This window comes from Simochromis diagramma, unplaced genomic scaffold (assembly GCF_900408965.1).
Source record: "Simochromis diagramma unplaced genomic scaffold, fSimDia1.1 OVJJ01000483.1, whole genome shotgun sequence".
NCBI classification, from domain to species: Eukaryota; Metazoa; Chordata; class Actinopteri; order Cichliformes; family Cichlidae; genus Simochromis; species Simochromis diagramma.
The window spans coordinates 3,518,885-3,541,585 of NW_024386835.1; the positions used below are offsets into that span (position 1 = coordinate 3,518,885).

General features: G+C 38.6%; 1 protein-coding gene and 1 long non-coding RNA gene across 2 annotated transcripts; one reads left to right on the forward strand and one right to left on the reverse strand.

Annotated features, from left to right (window-relative positions):
• The first annotated feature begins 12,617 nt into the window (after positions 1–12,617).
• On the forward strand, positions 12,618–14,545 carry gpr25 (G protein-coupled receptor 25). The gene has a single exon (XM_040029335.1). The coding sequence runs from the start codon at positions 12,940–12,942 to the stop codon at positions 14,041–14,043; it is 1,104 nt and encodes a 367-aa protein (XP_039885269.1). The 5' UTR covers positions 12,618–12,939; the 3' UTR covers positions 14,044–14,545.
• A 6,587-nt stretch (positions 14,546–21,132) lies between these two features.
• LOC120731955 lies at positions 21,133–22,629 on the reverse strand. Its single transcript, XR_005695448.1, has 2 exons — positions 21,474–22,629; positions 21,133–21,386 (listed from the first exon to the last, which is right to left on the reverse strand). It is a non-coding gene; the product is annotated as an uncharacterized LOC120731955 (long non-coding RNA).
• Between the last annotated feature and the right edge of the window lie 72 nt (positions 22,630–22,701).

Genomic DNA, 22,701 nt, shown 5'->3' on the forward strand with positions numbered 1-22,701 from the left:
CGATTGCTTGAAAGTCAGTCGGACATCTCTCTTTTGGCAACAACAGGAATCAGCTTAAGAGTGAAAAACAAAACCCCACACTCTTGCCCCTGCAGTACCACGAGTATTAATCCTATCACTGCAATATCTTAAATCTGTGGATCAACAGGAGACAAAAACCCAGGAGTAAGAATCTCAGAAATATTATGTAATACCATTAATGAATCCTGCAGCAAATAAATTCAATAACATAACACAAAATACCCAAAACACCAGGATGCCGTGTCTCTATAATCAAGAAAACGTACAAAAGTTGTTCCTCTGCTGAGTTGCTTCAGATGAATTTCACTGGGATGATAAAACAGGAATAAAAAGAAGGGGGTTAGATGAGGACACAGCTGCACTCCCTCTCTAATGGTAAGGCTGGACACACCAAATATTCCAGGTCACTGACCAAACCTGCAAAAACACAACCCTTAATCAACTTCATCTTAACTCTCCTTTTACACCAATAGCTAATGTGGGGAAAATACAAACAAAATAAAGGCCTCATTTCAGGCTCTTGACACCTTAAACTGATTGCTTCATAATCAAAACATCTTAAACGTTTCTGTTTTTATTTTTTTCACATTTGCTTTATGCAGTGTGTTCTGCTGATGTTTTGTTTTTTGCTCTAAAGGGTCGCATTCTCCTTTGGTTAATATGTAGGATAAAATGTGAACGGCCTGATAAACAGTCGCATGTACTTATCTATATCTTTTTATCTCCATGTTTTGTTTGTTTGCCAGTTTTAAAGTACATCCCTTTAATATACTAATATATAGAGAACACCAAAAGGGGCAGGGTTGTTTGGATGAATTTGAGCTTTAATGCCACGGGTCAGCCGACCTTAAGAGTTCACACAGGATGAAGTGAGGAGGAGTGAAAGGTTAAAAACGTGAAGGAATGCCCCCACGTTTATTTCTTGCAGATTAAAATCCCAGAACTTCAAGTTTTGGGGTGTAATGAAGCCAAGTACCAAACTGAAGCATTAATGAGCTGCCAAAATATGAAACTCGGGGGAAGAGGTGCCATCGGTTACAGTGCCGACCAATAAAAAAGGCTTGAGGATTTCTTTGGGGCTTGAGCAGTCAGTGAAAGGCACTGTGGGGTCTCCATAGTTCACATGGCAAACTCTCAAACACCCACAGGGGGGTGGGGGTGAGTGGGGTGTGCTCCCTCCCTCCCCCTGTCATGCCTTAACTGAGGCTAGTGTTGACACAGTGCTGGCCAATCTAATTTTGATTGTCAGGAGCAAGGAATGGTGATCCTCCCCCCGCCCCCTTGAGATCATCAAGTTCATTTCTCTGGTTGCATAGGGATTTTTTTTTTCCTTCCCTCAAACCCCACCACCACCCCACCAGCCCCTTCTCCCCACCACTAGAACAATATTCAGCCGTTCCTGGGCCTCTCAGAGTGAGCTCACTGGAGTTAATCTCTCCTCTCTATTGCTGCCTCTCTCTCGCTCGCACTCTCTCCCTCTCCTTCTATTCAAAAAGCCATTCGAGAACAGCTTGAATTAGTGACAGTTATTATTCAGACTAATGAGTAAAATCTCAAAGGCAACAAAAGTGGACTGTGACATCAGCTATACCAGCATTCATAAATCATTCATTCTCGGCGAGAGCGATTTATTGATAAGTGGGTGACAAATATAATTTTCTGCAACTTACAAAATTCTAATTATCACACCCGACAGCGGTGACAAGAAAAGCAGATGTCTGTTGTGGTGGTGTGAAACGTTTAGAGGCAAATCTGTGAAATGTCACGAAGCCTTCATTGTTATCCCAGATCTGCAGCATCAGAAAAGACAGATGGCCCACTGCACATTTGTTTGAGTGTGTGTGTGTGTGTGTGCGTGTGTGTGTGTGTGTGTGTGTGTGTGTGTGTGTGTGTGTGTGTGTGTGTGTGTGTGTGTGTGTGTGTGTGTGTCCACATCACTCACACGCTGAGGAATAGAAAAAGGTGTGATTCATGACAATGTTATTTTACATTTGAATGCGTTTTTGGGCATAATTCAGCGTTTATTTAACATAATAAAAAAAAACATAAAATCTTAATTGATTTACTTTTTTTATTAATGAATAAATGACTGATAACTATAGAGATAAATATATTCATCCATTATTCATGCATACAATTATACACTAATTTAGTTCAATGCTTTCCATCATTTTAGATTTAGGTATGCATGATGAGTTAATGCAAAAAAGGGTCATTTAATATCGTTTGTGCAGCACAGAAAGTGGGGGAAAGCGCACAGTGACAAGCCGTGACATTTGGTGGATGCCTCTGAGCCGGTGTAATCAAATTCAAGCAGTTGGAGAGACATTAAGACAGATGTTAATTTTCTCAATGAATTCTGTGCCAATGAGATGCATCGCCAGTCCGTTGTCAGGAGTCGATGTGTCAAGCATCAAAGAAGAATGGAGATGATGGTTCATAATGGTGCGCACCAGTTTGCATGATCTTATTTAAATGTTGGCTTTCAGATAATGATCACGTTTGTTGTTAATAAATACGTGTCAAGTAAAGGTTTTTAATTGATACGTGCAGTTCCTGTAAAGGTTGCATAAACCAGCAGGAATAGTTTTAGTTGCAAAAGCTGCACATGGACGATTTTAAATGCAGTATAACAACTTGACCAGAAGGGGGCACTACAACTAAAGGTCAAAGTTTAGACTTAACACAATCAGTCTTCATACTTACTTAATCTTACTGTTACTCTGCCATAATGGTTAAAGCATTTTTATCAGTCTATTTTATTCTGATAGATAGATAGATAGATAGATAGATAGATAGATAGATAGATAGATAGATAGATAGATAGATAGATAGATAGATAGATGAAGAAAGAAAATGAAAACTAAGTAACTAACAAGAAAATGAAGTTCTTGTTAGTAACAAACCTTAAGAATAAATTGAGGAGTGGTTGCTGTTGGCGTGCAGGAATCAGTATTGTGACTTAATGTGTAGTTCTACTTATGCAACAACCTTTAATACTCAAATACATTTCAAATCAAAGTTTGGAAATGACTTTTAGCTTCGCCGCAGTCAGAGTTACATAAATCACATTGATGTTTGATGGTGACATATAACATTCATCTCTGTATATGACACAGTGTTCAGTGTCATATAAACCACTAATAGTCTGACAGCGTGCTGATAAAAAAAAGTTGCCCTAAAGGGGATGATCTGCTGAGACAAAACGGAACTTTAAGCATGACATAAAAAGAAACACTCAAGCTGTGAGTTCACATAGTAAAACAACATTTTGTTGTTTCCAACATTTCTGTCAGTAGCATCTACTCAAAACAGTTAGGTACAAATTTAGAACACATGACAGGGGGGCTGCTTGTAAACCTTAAACACTCATTCCTTAAAATGACATGTTTGCACTTGAGCTGAGAGCGCAACTGCAGCTTGTCAGAAGCAATCTTGACATCATGGAAAACTTCAAATTGAAAGTTCAAAGGTGAAAGACCAGAATTGCTCTGCCAGGGGTGGTAGGCTCACTGAGGTGAAAAACTGACCAGACCAGACCTTCAACCTTCAAAGAAAACAGAAAACACATTTTATATCCCTCAGAAACTGGACGCAGCTCTTTTGTGATTCAATGAAATGCATGTTTAAAACTACGGATAGGGTGGAAATTAAATGGGGGGGGGGGGGGGGGGGATTGAGGGGTCGAGGTGCGTGATTTGCAAGCTGTCAGATGATGGCCTTGCGGATGAAGAGCAGTAGGCCCCCATTCTCTGTCCAGTGTGAGGTGCTCCCCACCCCCCTCACTCACACGCCTCTCCATACCCCATGGGAGGAGGTCTGTTGCGCTGTGGCCACACTAAATCAACATCGTCCTAATGAGGTGTCACACTTGACCCCCAGCAGCCTCAGCCCCTCACACGGGTGTCAGAGCCACAATGAGCGACCCTCCATCTCCAGCGACTGGCTGACACATTTTGATTCATGAGAGAGCCTGGGCCCTGTCAGGTCAAAATTACCCCTATCAAAATGCCACCATCAACACATTCATCAACCCCACCTATGAATCCACCCCCTTTCTCTTCAGAAAACAATTCTTCTGCAAAATCAACAATGCATCCATGCTTGTGCATGTCCCGCCCTCTTCCTACCTAAAAGCACACATTTGCTCACATTCATGCCAGGGGCGCCTCCAGAATTTTTTCATATGGGGGCCACTAAAAAAACTGGCACGGCACACTAAAAACAAAAAAAAATATGGCAAAAAAAGAAAGAAAGAAAATAATTATAAGCCTAGTTCACTGTCTGCTATTAAAGTTGATATCACTGAAAATAGGTTGACATAAATAATAATCTGTTCTAACTGGCTGACTGGAAGTCCCAACCACTGCTTTAATAAATTCAGAAGCAGAAGCATTCACTTTCCCAGAATGGAGTTAAGTTTAAGAGCAAACTTGTTCAGGAAAGACGAGTAAGTATCAGATCATGTAAGAGTGTGAACTGTTGCCTGTCTCTGTGTTGGCCCTTAGATGCACAAGTGATCTGCCCTGGGATCGGCACCACCTTTTCTACAGCCTTATCACATTATTACCAACATAGATCAGTCTTGCTGAGGGGGGGGCAGCAAATTGTGGGGCGTGGCAAGTGCCCCCCCTGGCCCCCACTTGGTGGCGCCCCTGATTCATGCCTCTAGACAAATGCATGTTCTCTCTGATCACCCCCTATACAAGTGATAGGTCTGTCTTTGGTCTTGTTCAGACTTCTGTTTCTTAATGGCTCTCTGAGTGATGAACTCTGTCCCCCAGGTGTTGGGGGAGCCTGTCCTCTGACCTTGTGACCTAAAACACTCTGGAAATGAACAGGTCTAAACAGCTAATGACAAAACTGAGAATGAAATCTGTTCTACTGACAAAACACAGAGTGGGAACGGTCCCAGCTCATAGAAAGTGAGACACATTATCGCCTCACCGGGAGGCCGGTAGTTCTGCCAGCTCAGATGGTAAAAGTGCTCATACTGACAATAATGATAAGGAAAACGCTTATCATTGATTTCAGAAGGAAAGTGCTTGCTCCAGAGGTGGGAAGTAACAAAGTACAAATACTTTGTTATTGTACTTAAGTAGAATTTCCAGGTATCTGTACTTTCCTTGAGTATTTGTTGTTCTGACAACTTTTTACTTTTACTTTCTTAATTTTTAAACAAATATCTGTTCTTACATTTTCAAAACAGACTAATTACTTTAGGTTTGATGGCATCATTTGTAAGGTTTATACTCTGGAGTCAAAGTAGGCCGGACGAGTGCGGGTGTCCGCAAGTTGTGGTCGCAGTACTTAAGAATAGCTAGCACTACAGAAGAGGAGGAAGCATGAAGATAGTGACAGAATTATAGGTGTCAGGTAACTTCAAATTTAGTGTTTCTATCAGCTGAAGAAACATCAGCAAACACAGAGACTGTTTGTGTGCAGTTTATCAGGCTGCGTGTTGGTAGCTAAAGGTCTGAATTTCCCAGGAGGGAAATTTAAACAGAAAGACGTAGGAAGACAGACAAGACAGCAGATGAAGAAGAGAGGTTATATTTAAAGGTAAGGACTGATCAGTGACACTTGATAAACTGCTGCTTTTAAGCTTACATGTAATGCCATACTTTTAATCATATATTGATTAAAATTATAAAAATATATGATATACATACATCATATTGTCCATGATGTGTTTTATTAACTTAAGATAAGAGATAAGATAAGACTTTATTGATCCCATGGTGGGGAAATGTGTGCATTAACTCAGCATAGGTTAAGATAGCAGAAGGAAAATACAAAAAATACAAATAAAATACAAACAAATACAAAATAAATAAGATAATACACTACATACAACGGTAGCATACACCGTATGTGATTATGGATAGAGGGTTGTGGAAATATGCAAGAAATAAATTTAACTATTGTATCACTACTATTACTATAGATATCTAAATAATAGATATCTATAAGTATCTATGAGTATAGACATGTACACACACACGTACACACTACATATACATATATATACACATATACATACGCATATATCTGCAAACGTCCATACATATAATTATGCATTTTCATTTTGTGAAACGTCCTGCAAAACAAACTACGCGATACTAACTTTGTGTTATTGAAATGTTGCATGAAAACTCTGGTTAGTTTTACCCTGGATAAACTGGTTAGCTTGCATTAAAGCACTGTGTTGGTGCACAGTGTCACTGGTGCTTATGGTTAGATTTAGATTTTATGAATTTGCATGTAATTTGCATTTAAGATGCAAATGCTTAGATTAATTCACTGGAAACGAACTTTATACCAACCATATACTGTCTAGTATGAAGGCAGTATAAACTCTATACTGTCAGAGTAGAGGATAAACATCAGTCAAGATAGCTTGTGAAACTGCTGACATCTTGCTGAGATTAGTTCTGTGAACCCACAAAGAGCAGCAGGTCAGCTGATCACAGCCTGTACACCGAGAAAATCTACTGAAGCTCATTTTCCTGTTTAGATGTGGAGGAAAGCCATTCTCTACAATGTGGGTAAATTGTTATTGTTTAAAATTCTCTTTCACTGTATGTGTCCTACATAACAGAGTCATTAGAATTATAATATTATTTTATTATTGTAATAATATAGCGCAAGGTTCAAGGTACCTGCAAAAACGTCAGGTCAAAAATGGTTAGTAGAATTTTCCTTCAAAGAGCTACTTTTTACTTTCTTTCATTCAATTTCATTGCTTGTACTCTTTCACTTTTACTTGAGTATAGAAGTTGAATCAGTACTTCTACTTAAGTAAAGAAAGTCTGTACTTTTGCCACCTCTGGCTGGCTCTGTCTCTATCATCATGACCACAGCTCAGGCTTTCATCGTTCTCGTATCACCCTGGGATCAGATTGGGTCACAGGTCTCGTGACAAATGTCATCGACCAATCGTGGCCTGTTTTGCTGGTCAGTAATCAAAAGCATTGTCACATCTTTTGTTACATTTAGATAAAACCTTGTTCTTCATTTTACAAGGGCAAACTATAGCATGATGGCCCCTTGCTGAGAAGATCATCTACTGTTAGCTGACACTCGTCCACTCAGGCAACCATCTGCTCCTAAAAATTTCCCCTGGGAGACGAGGCGAAACCAGCAGGAGCACTATACCTGTAAGCCAACAAAAATCCACAATCTCATTGCCATTATCATTAGGAATGAGATTGCAAACCTGTTGCTTTTTATTCCTTTAATTATCACCAATCTGCTTGAAGCTGATTGAAGTTTATGCAACATGATGACTAGATTATAAAGTGTCTAAAACAAACCGATCAGGGAATATGCAATATGTCTCCAATGGACTCATAAACTGGACTTCATGCAGAACTTAAGTGAAAAGTAATAAAAGTTACAACTTAACACCAATAACATTAATTTAGTCAATAAAATGTTTGTGTTTCTGACTTCAACCAAGGCTTAACTAGAATAACACAATAATTAAATCAGTCTAGAATTCATTAATAACTGAATCTTTAATCGCTTTTTTTTAGGTTACTTTTAAATGCTAGCTATACTTTAATTGTCTATTATGTTCTTTGCGATTCCTCCTGGGATTTTTATTTGTTTTAGTCTATTTTGCTGTAGAGCACTTTGTGACCAAATGTGTTTTATAATTAAAACACTGTGAGACTGTAGCGAGAGATCAATAAACAAATGCACAAATGCTAATTTTCTTTTGCATTATTTGCACATTTTTTAATATATGCTCATCATGACAACATGACATGATGTTGTATGCACATTATGAAACTGCTGAAATAAAAATGTGATCCGGCTGAAAGAGTTCTTTGCTCCGTCCTCTCTCGTGCCTGCTTCTTATGTCAAAAGCAGATGAAACATGACTCCCTGAGTGATTCAGCAGCATGTATGCTAAATGCTGGGGGATGAAAATCTAACCTGTACACATTTAAGCTTCCAGTCCACATCAAGTCACCTTGAGTCATGTAGCTTATTTCCCGTTTTGCAAAAACAAGCAGGTGGATTAGCGTCATTAGTCAAGTTCCTTGAACCGATCAAAATAAACAGGGTGACATGCATGGCATGATGAAAAAGGTTAAAGCAGATCTTGCAAAATCAAGAATGAAAAAAAAAATTCAAATAGACGGCAGTCTTCTTTCCATTGCATCATCATGAAGAATAGCAGTAATAGTGTTGTATTCCACTTGTGGTCTTTTTATTGGTATTTAGTCATTACATTAAATTCAGCTACAATACATTGCCATCAAACCAATGCCCAACAACTTCAAAAACAAACCAAAAAAGTCCCTCATACATGAACCAATATTTACTCGTGCAAGGCGCCTTTGCTAAAATTAAATTAAATACCAAAACCTCTGTTACATATAATAACCACTTTCACTGCTTTAGATACTGTGACCAAAAAAGCAGCAAGGTTTTGGGGGGGGGGTTTGACAGATTTCAGTAATTATGTTTTAATGATTGTGATAACTCACACATACAAATACACTGTTATTCTAACATGTATTCTTTTTTCTGCACAGTTTATAGAAAGGAGAAAATTCCCATCCACATTTCCCGGTCACTACTACTTTGAACCAACTTCTTTGTTGGTAATGAATAAGTGACTGTGGGCACAGCTTCAGTGTTCACCTAATGACACACTCACACTAACCGGGTATCTTCAGATATTTACCACCCCAGACTACATCGCCACTAATACTTTCAAACTAAAAACTAGAGTAAAATGTGGATATTATATTAAAAACCTAATTAACCACCTACATGACCGAATTTATGGAGCCAGAAAATGATTAAGGGCCAAACATTTTGTAAGTGTTAGTAGTGTTTCTATTAAGATGATGATGGTTTCTCTTCTCTAATTGTCTTTTTTTTTTTTTTTTATCTTTTTCAGCGATCTGTGTTGATGGGAAGACATTTCAAAGTAGGGCATTTGCAGGGCAAGTTCTCGCATTACTATTTGTTGGAGCAAGTAATGCTGAACATTCATTTAGCAGTTCTACAAATCAGTTAGCTACTTTGTCAAGCAAACTATCGCAAATGTAACTGCATGGTTCTTTTATTGTGGCCAAAGGAAATCCCCAACACATTCACGATGTAGGCTTTGTGAGAGTGTATGTTAAGGTCACCTAGCAAGCTGGCACAGAGGGCAGTCATTGCACTGTGGAAACATTCACATTATTTTACAACCAAGCAGCTCCACTTCAAATCTGAGGAAGTTTGTGCACGTTAAGAGCAGATACACAGCATGGGTGTTGAAGAGGAGAATGATGCTGGTACCACAGCTATCTTTTAGATGTTTAAAGATGTCGCTCAGGGGAAAAACACGTTTTGCTCGTTTTTTTTATGTGGTGGAAGAAATTCTACTAGCGTGTATGCAATGAGGTCAGTGTGCTCAGAGGTAAATGTAGCTACAGCTGGCTACACAGGAAAAAAAATAACCAACATGTACAAGCTAAACTGATTTTCTCTAATACCTACCTCTCACTGTAGGTGACATTGTAATATAAAACATTATTTCTAAATGCTCCAATTATCAAGTGACTATTAAAAGTAACTTTAGCCAACTTTGGGAGTGTGACTAGTCTCTAGTCTGCTGTAATAGTGGGAGAGAAATGCACTACTCGCGATATGACATGAACTGCTGATAAAGAAAATGCATTCTTAACCTGCTGTGGGCCTGCAGGCCTCACTTTGACAGCCTGGGGAAAAAAATCTACTGTTGTCTTCTGTTACTCACATTGCCAACTCTTTGCTTGGGTCATGAACTCTTAACAATGACAGAGGAGGGTCAGACACCTGGGAATTGTGCTTACATGACATTTAACCCAAGTTTCACAGGAATGACTCTTTTAGGTGTTTTTGACTCATTTATCCCCCACACTTTAAATCTACGTAATCACGTATATGTGAGCATTCAGGTGTTATTCTGCGTTTTGCGTCATTTGGTTTTGTATGTAAATGAGATAAAAAGTGGGTTAAAACTGTGGAGTATTTCAGACATCAGGGATCAGGTAAAATAGAGCACTGGGGCTGCGCAACCCTTTGTGTTGGGGGAACTTTTGATTCAGTTAAACTGCTAAAACAAGAACCTTTCACACCCAAACAATGGACTCCCTTCTTAAACGTAACACTTGACAAATGAGGAGCAAATTGTACATCTGTGTGTGTGTGTGTGTGTGTGTGTGTGTGTGTGTGTGTGTGTGTGTGTGTGTGTGTGTGTGTGTGTGTGTGTGTACAAGAGCGCACGTGTGTGCATGTGACCCCCCACCACCACCGCCATGTCTAACAATCACCCTGACACATACCACCCTTTCTCTCCTCGAATAAAAACAGAGTAAAAGGAAAAGAGAAATCATCCACTGTTGAAGTACTTTACGAGATCCTCCTCCAAACAGAAAAAGGACTGAGTATCCATGGGAATCTTAGCACATTAGGGAGGCCTTTCTCCCTTCCTCTCATCCGCTCTCCCCCACTGCACCCATGGACCAATGCAATTGTTTATTTTCTCCTATTGAGGCTGCTCCATTCACTGGCTCTCACATTTACTCTGCTCAATTGGAGTGAGACAGCACTTATTCGAGGAGAGGAATGTAGCGTTCCACTGATAGAGCAGCAAGAATGCAGGAGAAATAATTAAAACTTTTCCAAGGAAAAGGTACAGCTGAGTGTGAGGGAGAACAACGTCGAACCAAACAATGAGCACTGACAGGATTTTCTGCCGTGATGAGTATATCCACACATCACCTTGACACTACAAAGTGAAGGAGTGTTTGAATAACGTACAATGCTAGAAAGTGGAGCAGGGATCCCATAAGGAGGTCATTCACTCACTGCGCTTTCTTAACTGAAACTCTCCGCAGAACAATGACACGTTCTCCAGCCTCCTATAAGATGTGGCCAGCCTCACTTTTTTTGGCTCTAACACAACAGCAACGAGCCAGACCAGGGACTTCGTTTCACCTTTGGTCTGTCCTGTCGTGGTCGAGGTAGTCGTGATGACAGTTTCCTTTCCTGTAACAAGGGTCCACTCAAATTCCAAAATCAAACTCTGAAGTCCATTTATTTGACAAAAGTGATTTTCAGTGTTGCTCATGGTCGTTTTTTGTGGTTATGCGTGGAAACATCTGTGCACAATGTACACACATCTCTTTATTGTCTGCTTGGTTTTATGACTAATATCCTCTGCTGACTCTGTTGGTATTCAGGCGTAACCGAGTATATCTCTGGTTCGCGAGATACATGTTTTCGTTTTTGTTCTTCTTCTTTTTTTTGGTTTTGAGGTTTTGGTCATATACATTTCCTTGGCACTCTGACGGTTTCACACAAATGTATTTACAGTTGTACAATGAAGAACATCTATATCTAAGTTCAGACATGTAGGTCAGCTGCTTCCTAAAATTCGACAGTATAATGCTGTCACACAATTACAAATGTGTGCACTTATGCAGTCACATTGTCTGAACACAGCATAACTGAAATCATGATCACTATACTGTTTAATGAAAGATTTGGACTTAAATAGTAAGAGTGGTGCAGGCAGGTGTAAGCAGGTTAAAATCCGCAAAAACCTGCACAAACAAAGATGAATGCACCGCTGAATTTTAAGTAATGGAAAGCTTACTTTCTCTATAAAACAAAATAAAACAGAGGTGAGATCAGCAGTTCAAATATCAAGTCTGACAGGAAAAAGCATAGAAACAAGAACCAAACAGTGTATATCCTGTCTGTTTCAGTAGCGCTGCTTTGTGATCATAATAAAAAGGCTCTGATGAGTTGTAAATGTTACAGAAAAGATCATGCGATATTTGATTTGATTTGTGTGTGTATATATATTTCTTTATATAGCCATGCATATTTTTATACTTTTCCTCCTGGTATAACTGTAGTAGCAGGCCAAGCTAACTCGAGAATCTAATAAATCTCAGAGTAATTTATCCAAAGTCCTTATTCCTTAATGTACTTATTTTTTACCTTAAAATGTTACAGCACTGCAAAACAAAAACTACCCTATATGAAAAACAACAACAACAGCAACAACAACAAATGATGACATAAGAGCATTACATGGAGTGTTATCTGAAAACAGGGGCTCAATACACTTATGTCAAAACAATTCAAATGTGTCCTCTTAAATTTAAAAATAAATGTAAAAAAAAAACAGGCCAGACATTAAATGCATTGTAAATTGACTTTAGTCACAAATTTTGATGTTAGTGAATTTATTGCCAGCTGTGAACCTAATTTTATTTTTCACATGTAAATACTAAAGCCTTTTGAAGTAGATCAGTGGCATTTTCTCAGGAATCACAGCCCCTGACATTAAGTGGGAGGTCACCACATACAGTATCAAACTGCCCCCTACTGGTGTGGCACATCAATACACAATTTCTTTGATAAAGGAAAAAGAAAATGCGCTCATGTAAAGCAATTTAAAGGTGAAATCTGTCCTTTTTTATGAATATAGGCACCATCGTATAACAATCTAGAGTAGAAAGTTGCATAAATATGTATAAGACTTCAAAGTTTTTCAGAAGGAAAACATTTGTAGGAGTTCTATACTTTAAATGCAAAACTTTTGTACTCATACAATCTGCTGTACCCATAATAATGCACTGTAATATTGGAACATCACGTTATTGTATAGCAAGTTTGATTAATGTGTGTCGAGTTTTTTGTTTGTTTGTTTTGGGTTTATACAACAAGACAGAGCAGACAGAGCAGACGGAGAGATGGAGACGCAGCACAGTAAAGCGAGAGGAAGAGAGCTGAAATAGGATTCTCTGTGGTTAGCACTTGTAATATCAAGCAGCTGCATGCTGACATGGTTAGATTAACCACTCTGCCACAATACAACGGCTGCACTACAGAGCCTCTGTGTGATCTTCCAGAATGGACGGAGACACAACTCCTGTAGACTATTTCTACACTTCTGAGAACTACACTGACAATTTTTCGCTTTATGATCTCCAGGAAGAGTGTGAACAAACCCTTAATGGCTCAGAGTATTTTTTGCCTACAATTTATTTCCTGATATTTTTCACAGGATTTGTGGGCAACCTCCTTGTGATCCTAGTGGTGGGAAACAAGAAGAGAGGTGGTCGTCTCGTGGACACCTTTGTTGTCAACTTGGCCCTGGCTGACCTTGTCTTTGTCCTGACGCTGCCACTGTGGGCCATTTCTGCAATGGAGAAAAATTACTGGAACTTTGGGCTATTTAGCAACTTTCTCTGCAAGATGAGCAGCTACATAATTGCTGTGAACCGCTTCTCCAATATCTTCTTCCTTACCTGCATGAGTGTTGATCGCTACCTGGCTGTTGTGAAGCTGATGGATTCGAGGTACCTCAGGAGTAGTTTGTGCATTCGTGCCACTTGTCTTGTAGTGTGGGCAAGCTCCTTGGTGCTTGGCATCCCATCTCTGGTGTACCGGAAAGTAGAGAAAGATGGCAATTTCTGTACAGAAGATCAAAGTTCACCTTTTTTTCTTGGAATAAGCCTGGTCATGGCCTTACTCACCTTTATCTTCCCAGTGTTTATCATTATGCTCTGCTATGGCACCATCATCATGCACCTCAACAAGCACTGCGCTGCTGCGGGAAATCCTCGTGCTGAAGCGCGCCGCAAGCACTCCCTGAAGATGGTCCTCTGCATCATAATGGCCTTTGTGGTGTCCTGGCTCCCCTACAATGTTTTTAAATCCATCACAGTTATTTTACGTCTCGCAGACGTTAAAGCCAGCTGTGAAGTTAACTCACAACTTAAAAACGGGCTCATCATCTCCTGCTGCCTGGCATTCCTCAACAGCTGCGTGAATCCAGCCATTTACTTTTTCTTGGACCATCACTTCAGACGACGTGCTGAGATGATGTACAAAACCTGCTTGGGAAAGTCAAAGATGCTGCAGAGCTTCAACTCTTCAGCTTCATTCACCAACGGCTACACTTCAGAGAGCAATGGAACAACTGGTGGGAGAAGTCAAACTCAAATGGTTTAGTAGGAGGAAGATTGATATGGTGAACTCTGGAGGTGTTAAAGTAATAATGTTACTGCCACCCTTAAGATCAATTTAACATCTTGTTTGTACATCATTATATGTTTTGTTTTTTGATTTTTATGGTACTATACTTTCAAATTTGTTTTGGCCTTTTATTGTATTGTAACATATCAAGCATGCATATATTACTTGGAAAAGTATGATATGGATTTTCTTAAATTGCAATTTTCCCATGATATCTGCTTTGTATGAAATGTATTAATGTTGTAAATATTTAGCATTAACAGACAATATCCTACAGTTGCATTAATTTAGAAGTGTAAATAACATTTAACATTTGTAGCTGAACAGATCATTTGGAAAAGTGGAAAATGAAAATCAAAAAATATTCTGTGTCTTCTGTGTAGCATTTTTATCACTATTATAATTATTTTCTATATTTGCATAATATGGTTGCAGTTAATAAATAAAATCTGAACAAAAATGTTGTGGGACTTAAAACTGAATCCTCTTTAATAAAGCCTCAGATTTCTGTGATGAATTGATACTATGACTAAAAATCTGCTAAAAACAGTAGTTAAATTTAGTTACAGTTACACTTAATTACAGTAGTTACAGTAGTTATGGTTAATAGCGCTAAATGACATAATTTATTATTTTGGGTTTAATTTAAATATAAAATTAAACCAAAATAAAATTAAAATTAAAATATAATGATCTGCAGATGTATTTCGTAACTTAATTAAAACTCAACAAAAAATTTGTCATAAACATAAAAGGCTGCACACTGAAAACTTTTATTAAAAAAACTCTCCCCAGAGTTTTATTTAATTTTCACAGTTAATTACATAACACTAAAAATAACAATAATAACTAATATAAGTCACAGCGGTACAATTTCAGTTGAGCCAGTTCACTAATGAAGAGTAGATAAATAAGAGATGTCTGTGAAGGTTCTGAGAGATGAGTTCACTGTAGAGTAAAAGTTTGTCTTGTCCTTACAGAGGAAGTGTGTGTTTTCACACATTATTTCTCACACATTTATTAAGGCTGGCTTTGTTTTGGTTTGGGGGTTTTTAACCTACAATGATAAAGCATATTTTGGCACAAAGAAATTACACAACTGCATTAAAATTTGAACAAACAATACTTCTCTAATTGCAGCAGAGCAGCATAGTTCTGCTAGGTGTGAAGCTTAGGGTCTCACAAGGGACCCAACTTCCTTGTCTTGTTATGTTATACTTTGTCTTTTAACTCTACCTAAACAGTTTTATCATTTTAGTACTGATATGAATCAATATCTTCTTTTTCATGGAGCCCAAATAGGTGATAATATATAAAATAAATTTAAAAAAACAGAAGTGATGTGGGATTCTCGCTAAAATATGAAGTATAGGGTCGGTGATCTCCATGTGAACTGCAACAGAAACCGAACAGAGATGAGAAGGTGAACATGAGAAAATAGTGCGCTGACACATATAAGGAGGCACTGAGCTGGCAACCCGAGGTCAACCAACACAGAAAATTGCAACAGGAAGCAACAGTTTGGTTTTGTTGAGTGAGTGGGGGTTGCTTTTTCCTTTTTCTTATTTTTTTCAAATTTTCTTTTACTTATTTATGTTCATGTGTGGTGGAGAGGTCAGGTTATCTGTAACACAAATGTTTAAAAGTTGCATATTACATATTACAATCGTTTTACATTTACATTTGCATTGTATCCCCTCACCCACCCACACACACATGCATACATATACACACAAACGCACACGCTCACACACACACACACACACACACACACACACACACACACACACACACACACACACCCTTTTGACCCCAACTCAGACATAAAGTGCCCCAAATGCAGTTTCTCAGAAGTCAAATGCATTCGCATGATGGCAAAGGGGACGTCAGGTGTGTGAAAGTTCAAATGTTCATGCTTGCCCACTTGTTTTTCAGTTGTATGAGTGATTTGAATCATGTGAAAAAACAGACTCAGTGCTGGCTGTGAGAATAGGGAAGTCACAAATTCCCCTTTCCTGCTTTTAGATATATCTTACCAGCTTTGGTTATAATGCTGGCACAAATATTTTACCTGCTGTTTCTGGCATATAAAAATCACAGCTGTTACACAGCTGTATCTTGTGTGTGGAGCACACATGCACACACTTGAAAAACATTGGTCTATTCTATTCAAATATATAGACACAGTGGACATGTATGTTGCCTGATATAGATAATGGTCTTTACTAAAAAAATAGGTGTATATATACTGTGAGTGAATCATGTTTAGGTGGTTTGCGATCTAAAAACAGTCAAAATCCAAACCCTTTACGTTAACATGCAGTTATTTCTGTGTTTTTTGGTTTGGGTTGTTTTTTTTTTTTATTGCACCAGTTTGCCAAAGTCTTTTCAGTTAAACTTGTTTTTGCATTTATTGCACAGGTTGCTTTGATGAAATGTTTGCAGATAATCACAGACGATGTGCAAAGAGGGAACCAGAGGTGCCAAGTGCTGCAGCTCTCGGGCTCAACGAACAGCTCTGGGACACTTAGTCATAATATTTTTCTTAACTGACTAAATGTGAAATGTTTCACAAAGATGACATGTGTTCTTGAAAATATATAATGATTCATTCCCTTTTTTGTTGTCTTATTTTTAAAGATGGCATGGGTCGTGTGGGTAACGGGAGATGCTTCTCACACTTCGCCTATGAAGTCAGCATACAAATGGTAAAGCATGCTAATGATGGAAAAAATGTTTTCTTCAAAGATTAAACTTTATTTGCAAATAATTTTTTCTTAAATGCAAGAAATTCAGTGCAGCCCATGTTGTTGTTAATGCTAAAAGTCACGTGGACTTAACCTGTGAGGTCAACGCTAACTAAATGCTATTTTCACACAGCCAGATTTTATCTCTAACCCAAAACTAAAATACATTTCAAATACGAAATGTTATCAGATTATTTTGTCTACGCTTCAGTTAAAAGCTGTGAACATTTTGCAATGTATCACTTTTATATGACACAACTATAAAAGAAAATCATAAAATAACTTTTACAGGCAATGTCTGCTACCTGATATCTACCCCCAACTGATTTAATTCTGACACTTCTACATTCACAGCAGAAAATCTATGGAAGAAATGCAAATGTTAAAGCTCAAACTCTTCGGGTAAGGAAATGACTTGGTCGTCATTCTGCCAGTCAAGTACACGCAAATTGAAAGGTGAGACCTTGGCACTTGGTTTTTATCAAACCTTTCTTATGTTTGAACTGCCAGTTTCTCTTTCTAGTGTTGGCGTGACTATGAACTTGCAGTGTTCTCATAGCATTATTGCAGTTCTTTCCCCTGCACTTGTTACAAAACCCCTATGGGCTAAAACAGTCGTGCCCTATGCCGTGTGAATGTTTCTGTTCGTTTTTAAAATTAAAAGTAAGTTTATTCTTGTGCCGTTAAGTCATTGTAAGAAAAGAAAATATAATAATAAAACAGTGGTGTTGCATTTTAATGCTGACATCAAAGCTAACTAGAACTATTATAGCTGTTGGTCCGTGAGTGTAATCTTCAAAATATTTTTGGTTAATGTTTCAGTCTTCACAAAAAGGCCATTTATGTAACTTCTGCAAGTATCAGATTGATTGATTACTCAACACAACTTTCTACTTATGCTTTCAATTATGCTGGATTTACACTTAATATTAGTTTTTATTTTTACTTTATTTTTCCTGTAGTTGTCCCTTGTTTTGGCTTGGATCATAGTTTCTTTAAAGAGTTTTAATGAAAGAGGTTTCAAGGCAAAAACGGCAAATAAATGCATTTAATTCAAATATTAATGTTACTAATTGCAAAAACAAATATAAAATGAGTATGAACGTAAGTACATGCACAGTAGTGTCACAGTAGCCATCACTTTTTTTTTCTTTCTTTTTTTGTTTTTGCCCCACTTCAAGCAGTACTGCAAAATAACGGTGAGCAGCTAAAAAATGTTTACACCCCCTTTCGACCACAAACACATACAACATTTGCAATGAGATCATGCCAGCATTGTAAGCCTCAGATGAGACGACTGGCTGTGGTTTTTATAATCTCATAAACGAAGCCTGCATGAGCAGCATTTGATAAACAAGGCGTCTCAAATAAACACTGAAAGATTTAAAATCATGCACCTGCACAGATATAGACTTTCCTGTAAGGAACCCTGATTAAGATTTAGCAACTTTCTTTCCTTTGCTAACAGGAATAGATCATTTGGCTTATACTGAAAGTTTTCATAATAATTCTACATGAACTGTGTTTCTGAATAATGTGTATACTATGTTTTTAAAGATAGCTGCTGTTAGAATAAAAAAAGAAAAGAAAAACAAAGGGTAGATGTTTCAGATTTTTTCTGTCTACCTGAAAAATGAAACAACACCTCAACTGATGTGGTTACATGTTGTTGATTACAAGAAGCAAGGAAGTGCTGAGGAAAAAAGAAAAAAAAGACAGACAGACGTTGTTTACTATTAAAAACTGGCTATATCCTCTTTCAATAACACATCCAGATGAAAACATCATCTGCTTTACACTGACTTACAACTCAGGATTTTATTATGATTATGTCACTCAGTGTTCAGGGCACATAATGGCTTGATGTTTGGGATTAAAAGCCACCTGCAAAATCTGAACAAAAACTTAAAAAAAACTATAAAAAATCGACTGGTTACATCATTTAATATTCAGAATTATGTTATTTAGCAGCGCAGTGGTTAGCACTGTCACCACGAAGCAAGAAGGTCCTGGTTTTGAAACCACTCTCTTGTGTAGTTTGCATGTTCTTCCCACGCCTGAGTGGGTGCTCTGTTGAAACTCCAGCTTCTTCACAATACAAAGACACACACGTTAGTTTACCTGATGATTCTAAACTGGCTACAGGTGTGAGTGTCTCTGTGCGATCACCCGACAATAGACTGATGGCCTGTCCAGCATGTACTGCCTCTTGATCTGTGACACTGATGACCCTGAATTGAAAATGTAGTGGATATTCAGCTGGAGATTTTTATTGTGGTTGTCCTAAACATTTATTAGACTTATCGGAAAATTGTCTTCTTAGAATCATTCCTTTTTTTAAATAAACCTCATTTGTTAGCCTTTGTTGGTTTTGAAACCTGCTACGCAGGCATAATATTTTCTCCTACACGGAGGGACTCATAAGAGGAAATATGTTATGAGTGTAATGTAGAGTGATAAGAAAAAGAAAGCTTTCACAGGACTCTATGCGGTCTATACAGTACAGGACTCTGTGAAAATCGACGTTACCTTATCATACAGCAGCGCAACGTGAAGTTTCTGTATGACTTTATCAGTCTCTCACATCATTGTGAAGGAATTTTGTTCCACTATTCTTTGAGCGTTGCTTCAGTTCCTTGAGGTTTGTGGGTATTTTTCTATGCACAACTCTCTTAACACACCACAGCATCTAAACAGGCTTGAGGTCTCGACTTTGAATGGGCAACTCCAACATCTTCTCTTTTTCAGCAATTCTGTTGTAGATTTGCTTGCAGCGCAAAGCTGTAGCTGTTGCACAGCTCACATTGGATTCTAGAATACTTTGGTATGCAGAGAAGTCCACGCTTTACTCAATGATTGCAAGCTGCCAAGGTGCTGTGGTTGCAAACAAGCCTAAATCATCACCCCACCACCATCGTGCTTGACAGTTGGTATGAGGTGTTTGTGCTTATGTGCTTTTGCTTTCCCCAAATGTACCACTTTGCATTATGGCCAAACATCTCCAGCTTGTTTGTGGATCCAGATGAAACTTTGCAAACGTAAGACATGCTGCCAGGTTGTGTTTTTTTTTTTCTTCCAAACAAACCATACTTGTTCAGTCTCATTTTCTTATCAACATGCTGAGTCCTGCAGAGTCTTAGAAATAACTCTTGCGTTTTTGCAATTGAGTATTGCAAGGTGTCATCTTCCAGTGAATTTGCTCAACATCTATTCCTGGAAAGACTGTGGCATTGCGTTAACACAAGTCTGAATGCTTCAGGCCAGCAAACTGACAGAACTTCTGCAGTTATAGAGGTGGTCACACTTACTGTTGATCAATGAATGAAGTGCATTTAATTAGCAGTGGCCACTTACCTTCTTAACCCTAGAACACTATCGCTATAAATAGTAACACAATCACTAATGCCGGGTGATTTTTACCCGATATAATATGACCAATAAAAAGTACTTGTCATCAAAATATATCAAAATATGACAACACATGACAAGTTAGAGTGGTCTTCTTTTACTTTCAACTGTACCATGTCTAACAAAATGAAAAAGTGTCATGGGTGGACCCTAAAATAATGCTCCAAAATTACAGAAAGATTAGGAATTCAAGAATAAAAATTCCTAAAAAAATAATGACACTGGAAAGCTGGTCTTTGGTCCACCCATTAGTGGGGATATTTGAGACTTCCCTGGTGAAGGCACAGTCTCTTTGACACGCTAACACCTGTGGGAGAGAGAAATCATGTAAATGTATTTGCTCGGGTGAAAATCACCCAGCGATAGTGTTCTATCGTAAGTACACTCTCTTAAATGAGAGCGTACTTAGTTTTTCACAGGACTGCATTGTTTACAGGGAACTCAGTAAGGTGCGGGTGACCTCTAGTGGACGTTTCGATAGAATTCTAATGTATGTGTATCCTACCTCTTATTGGTCATCCTAATAAAGATTCACAGTGAGAGTTTTGTTGTTGTTTGGTTTTTGGTTTTGTTTCTTTGTTTGTGACTTTAAAAAAAATATTTTGATGACCAATACATGATTCTTTATGAGGACTCATGCATTGGTCATCTGTAGCTCACTACCCGTAAGTGGTGCTGCCTTCACAATCCTATCTAACATTCGGAAATTTCTTACATCCGAGTGGCTGACACAGCGTGTAGGCCCTTTATTTTTATTTTATTTTAGAACATGTAAATACTGTGTTTCAAAGAAACATTTTGCATCATCTTAAAAATTTTATTATATATTTGTTATCTTCTGTCCCTTTAAGTGGACATCAGGTCTTGGTTGATCACTGGATGAAAAAAGGCAGAAGAATATTTTATTTTAGTATCGTATAAGTTTGGGCTCTGGCGTTGTGTCACGGTCTGGCTGGCAGACCGTGGGGATGTGAGAAATGAGGACCCAAAGTGCAGGACTTGACGCTAAAGGCAGTGCGTTTATTTACAGGGGTGAAAATCCAAACAACAATAAATCCCCCGTGCGATCCCGACTCCCGTTCCGTGTCTTCTCCCTTATCCCGTGCTCTGTCTCCGTTCCCTGTGTACAGTCCGTGTGCTGCCTCCTGGTCGCCACAATTCCTCCTGAGGAAACACGCATACAAAAGGCAGCCGTGAGTACAAAACCTAACGGCAGACTTGCACTAACCTTGCACAATAACTGAGACTGACGGGAAGTCACTCAACGATCCAGCGTCGAGGAGCTCTCAGCCACACTGTTTTGAAGCTCCTCTGACGAGGCTTGATCGGCGCCAGGTGTGTGTGGATTCCTGGGTGGGACCGGTCAGCTGCCAGGGCCACACCCACCAGGCCTAAAAGTGCCTGCCACGACCGCACCCTCACATACACAAGCACACACCCCTAAACACCTGACAGTACACCAACACGGAACAGGACAGCAGACACAACCATAATAACAATAACCACAATAATGATAATAATAATAATAATAATAACTACAATAGTAGTCCACACTGCTCACGGACCCCGAATCCCTGGAACTGGGCCCGTGACACGTTGTGAGATTTGGTTTCTCAGCTGCCGCACAGGACACTAACCTGTGAAGGGAATCCGTATATGTGAGCCTTGTTTCATTATATTTGAGAGAGTTCTCACTTTCCAGGTGACACTACATTCATTTGATTTTTTTTTTTTTGTTGTTGTTGTTGTTTTTTGGGGGGGGGGGGGGGGGTTACTTAACTTTCCTTGCAGCCACAAAATATGGAAGCTGTAATTTCCATCATTTTGAAAAACTCTGTGTGCTATATTAGCCCAGTCCCTACACATTTGGCATCAATAGGAAGCCCAGGATGTCCCCGTGACAACACAGCAGGAGTCATGTAAACTGCAGAAGTGTTGCTGGACATCTCAGACTTAATTGCTTAACTGCTGGTGAAGGATTGCTCAACACTGCGGCTTTTTTTTCTTGCTATATTGTTTCATGTAAGAAACACCAAACCAGCAGGGCTGAAACCACGAGTAGTTCGTGGCTCGAAAACAACACGTAAATGTATGTGAATCATTGGTAACCATATTACCAATGATTTCCGGTATTTGCCAGAAAGCCATTGTCTGTATTTAAAGTGGTATAAATAACTTGTTTGGCAATAATATGTAAAACAAATGTTAAACGTATCCATCATGAATGATATCGAGTCATCTTGAGCCACAAACAACATTTCTGTTGCAAGGTAGAAGCCGAAATCAGTTTTTGGCAAAGTGACTGTAATATATCCTTTATTTAAAAACCACGTAGTAAATCCTGTTTATTTAGTCTATTTACCAATATAAATAAAGACATTGCATATAAAAAAAAACACAAATGGAAACACTGGAAATCAGTTTTTAGAAGATGATCACTTTTTGGCACAACGCGGTTACCATGGTATTTACTTGTTGT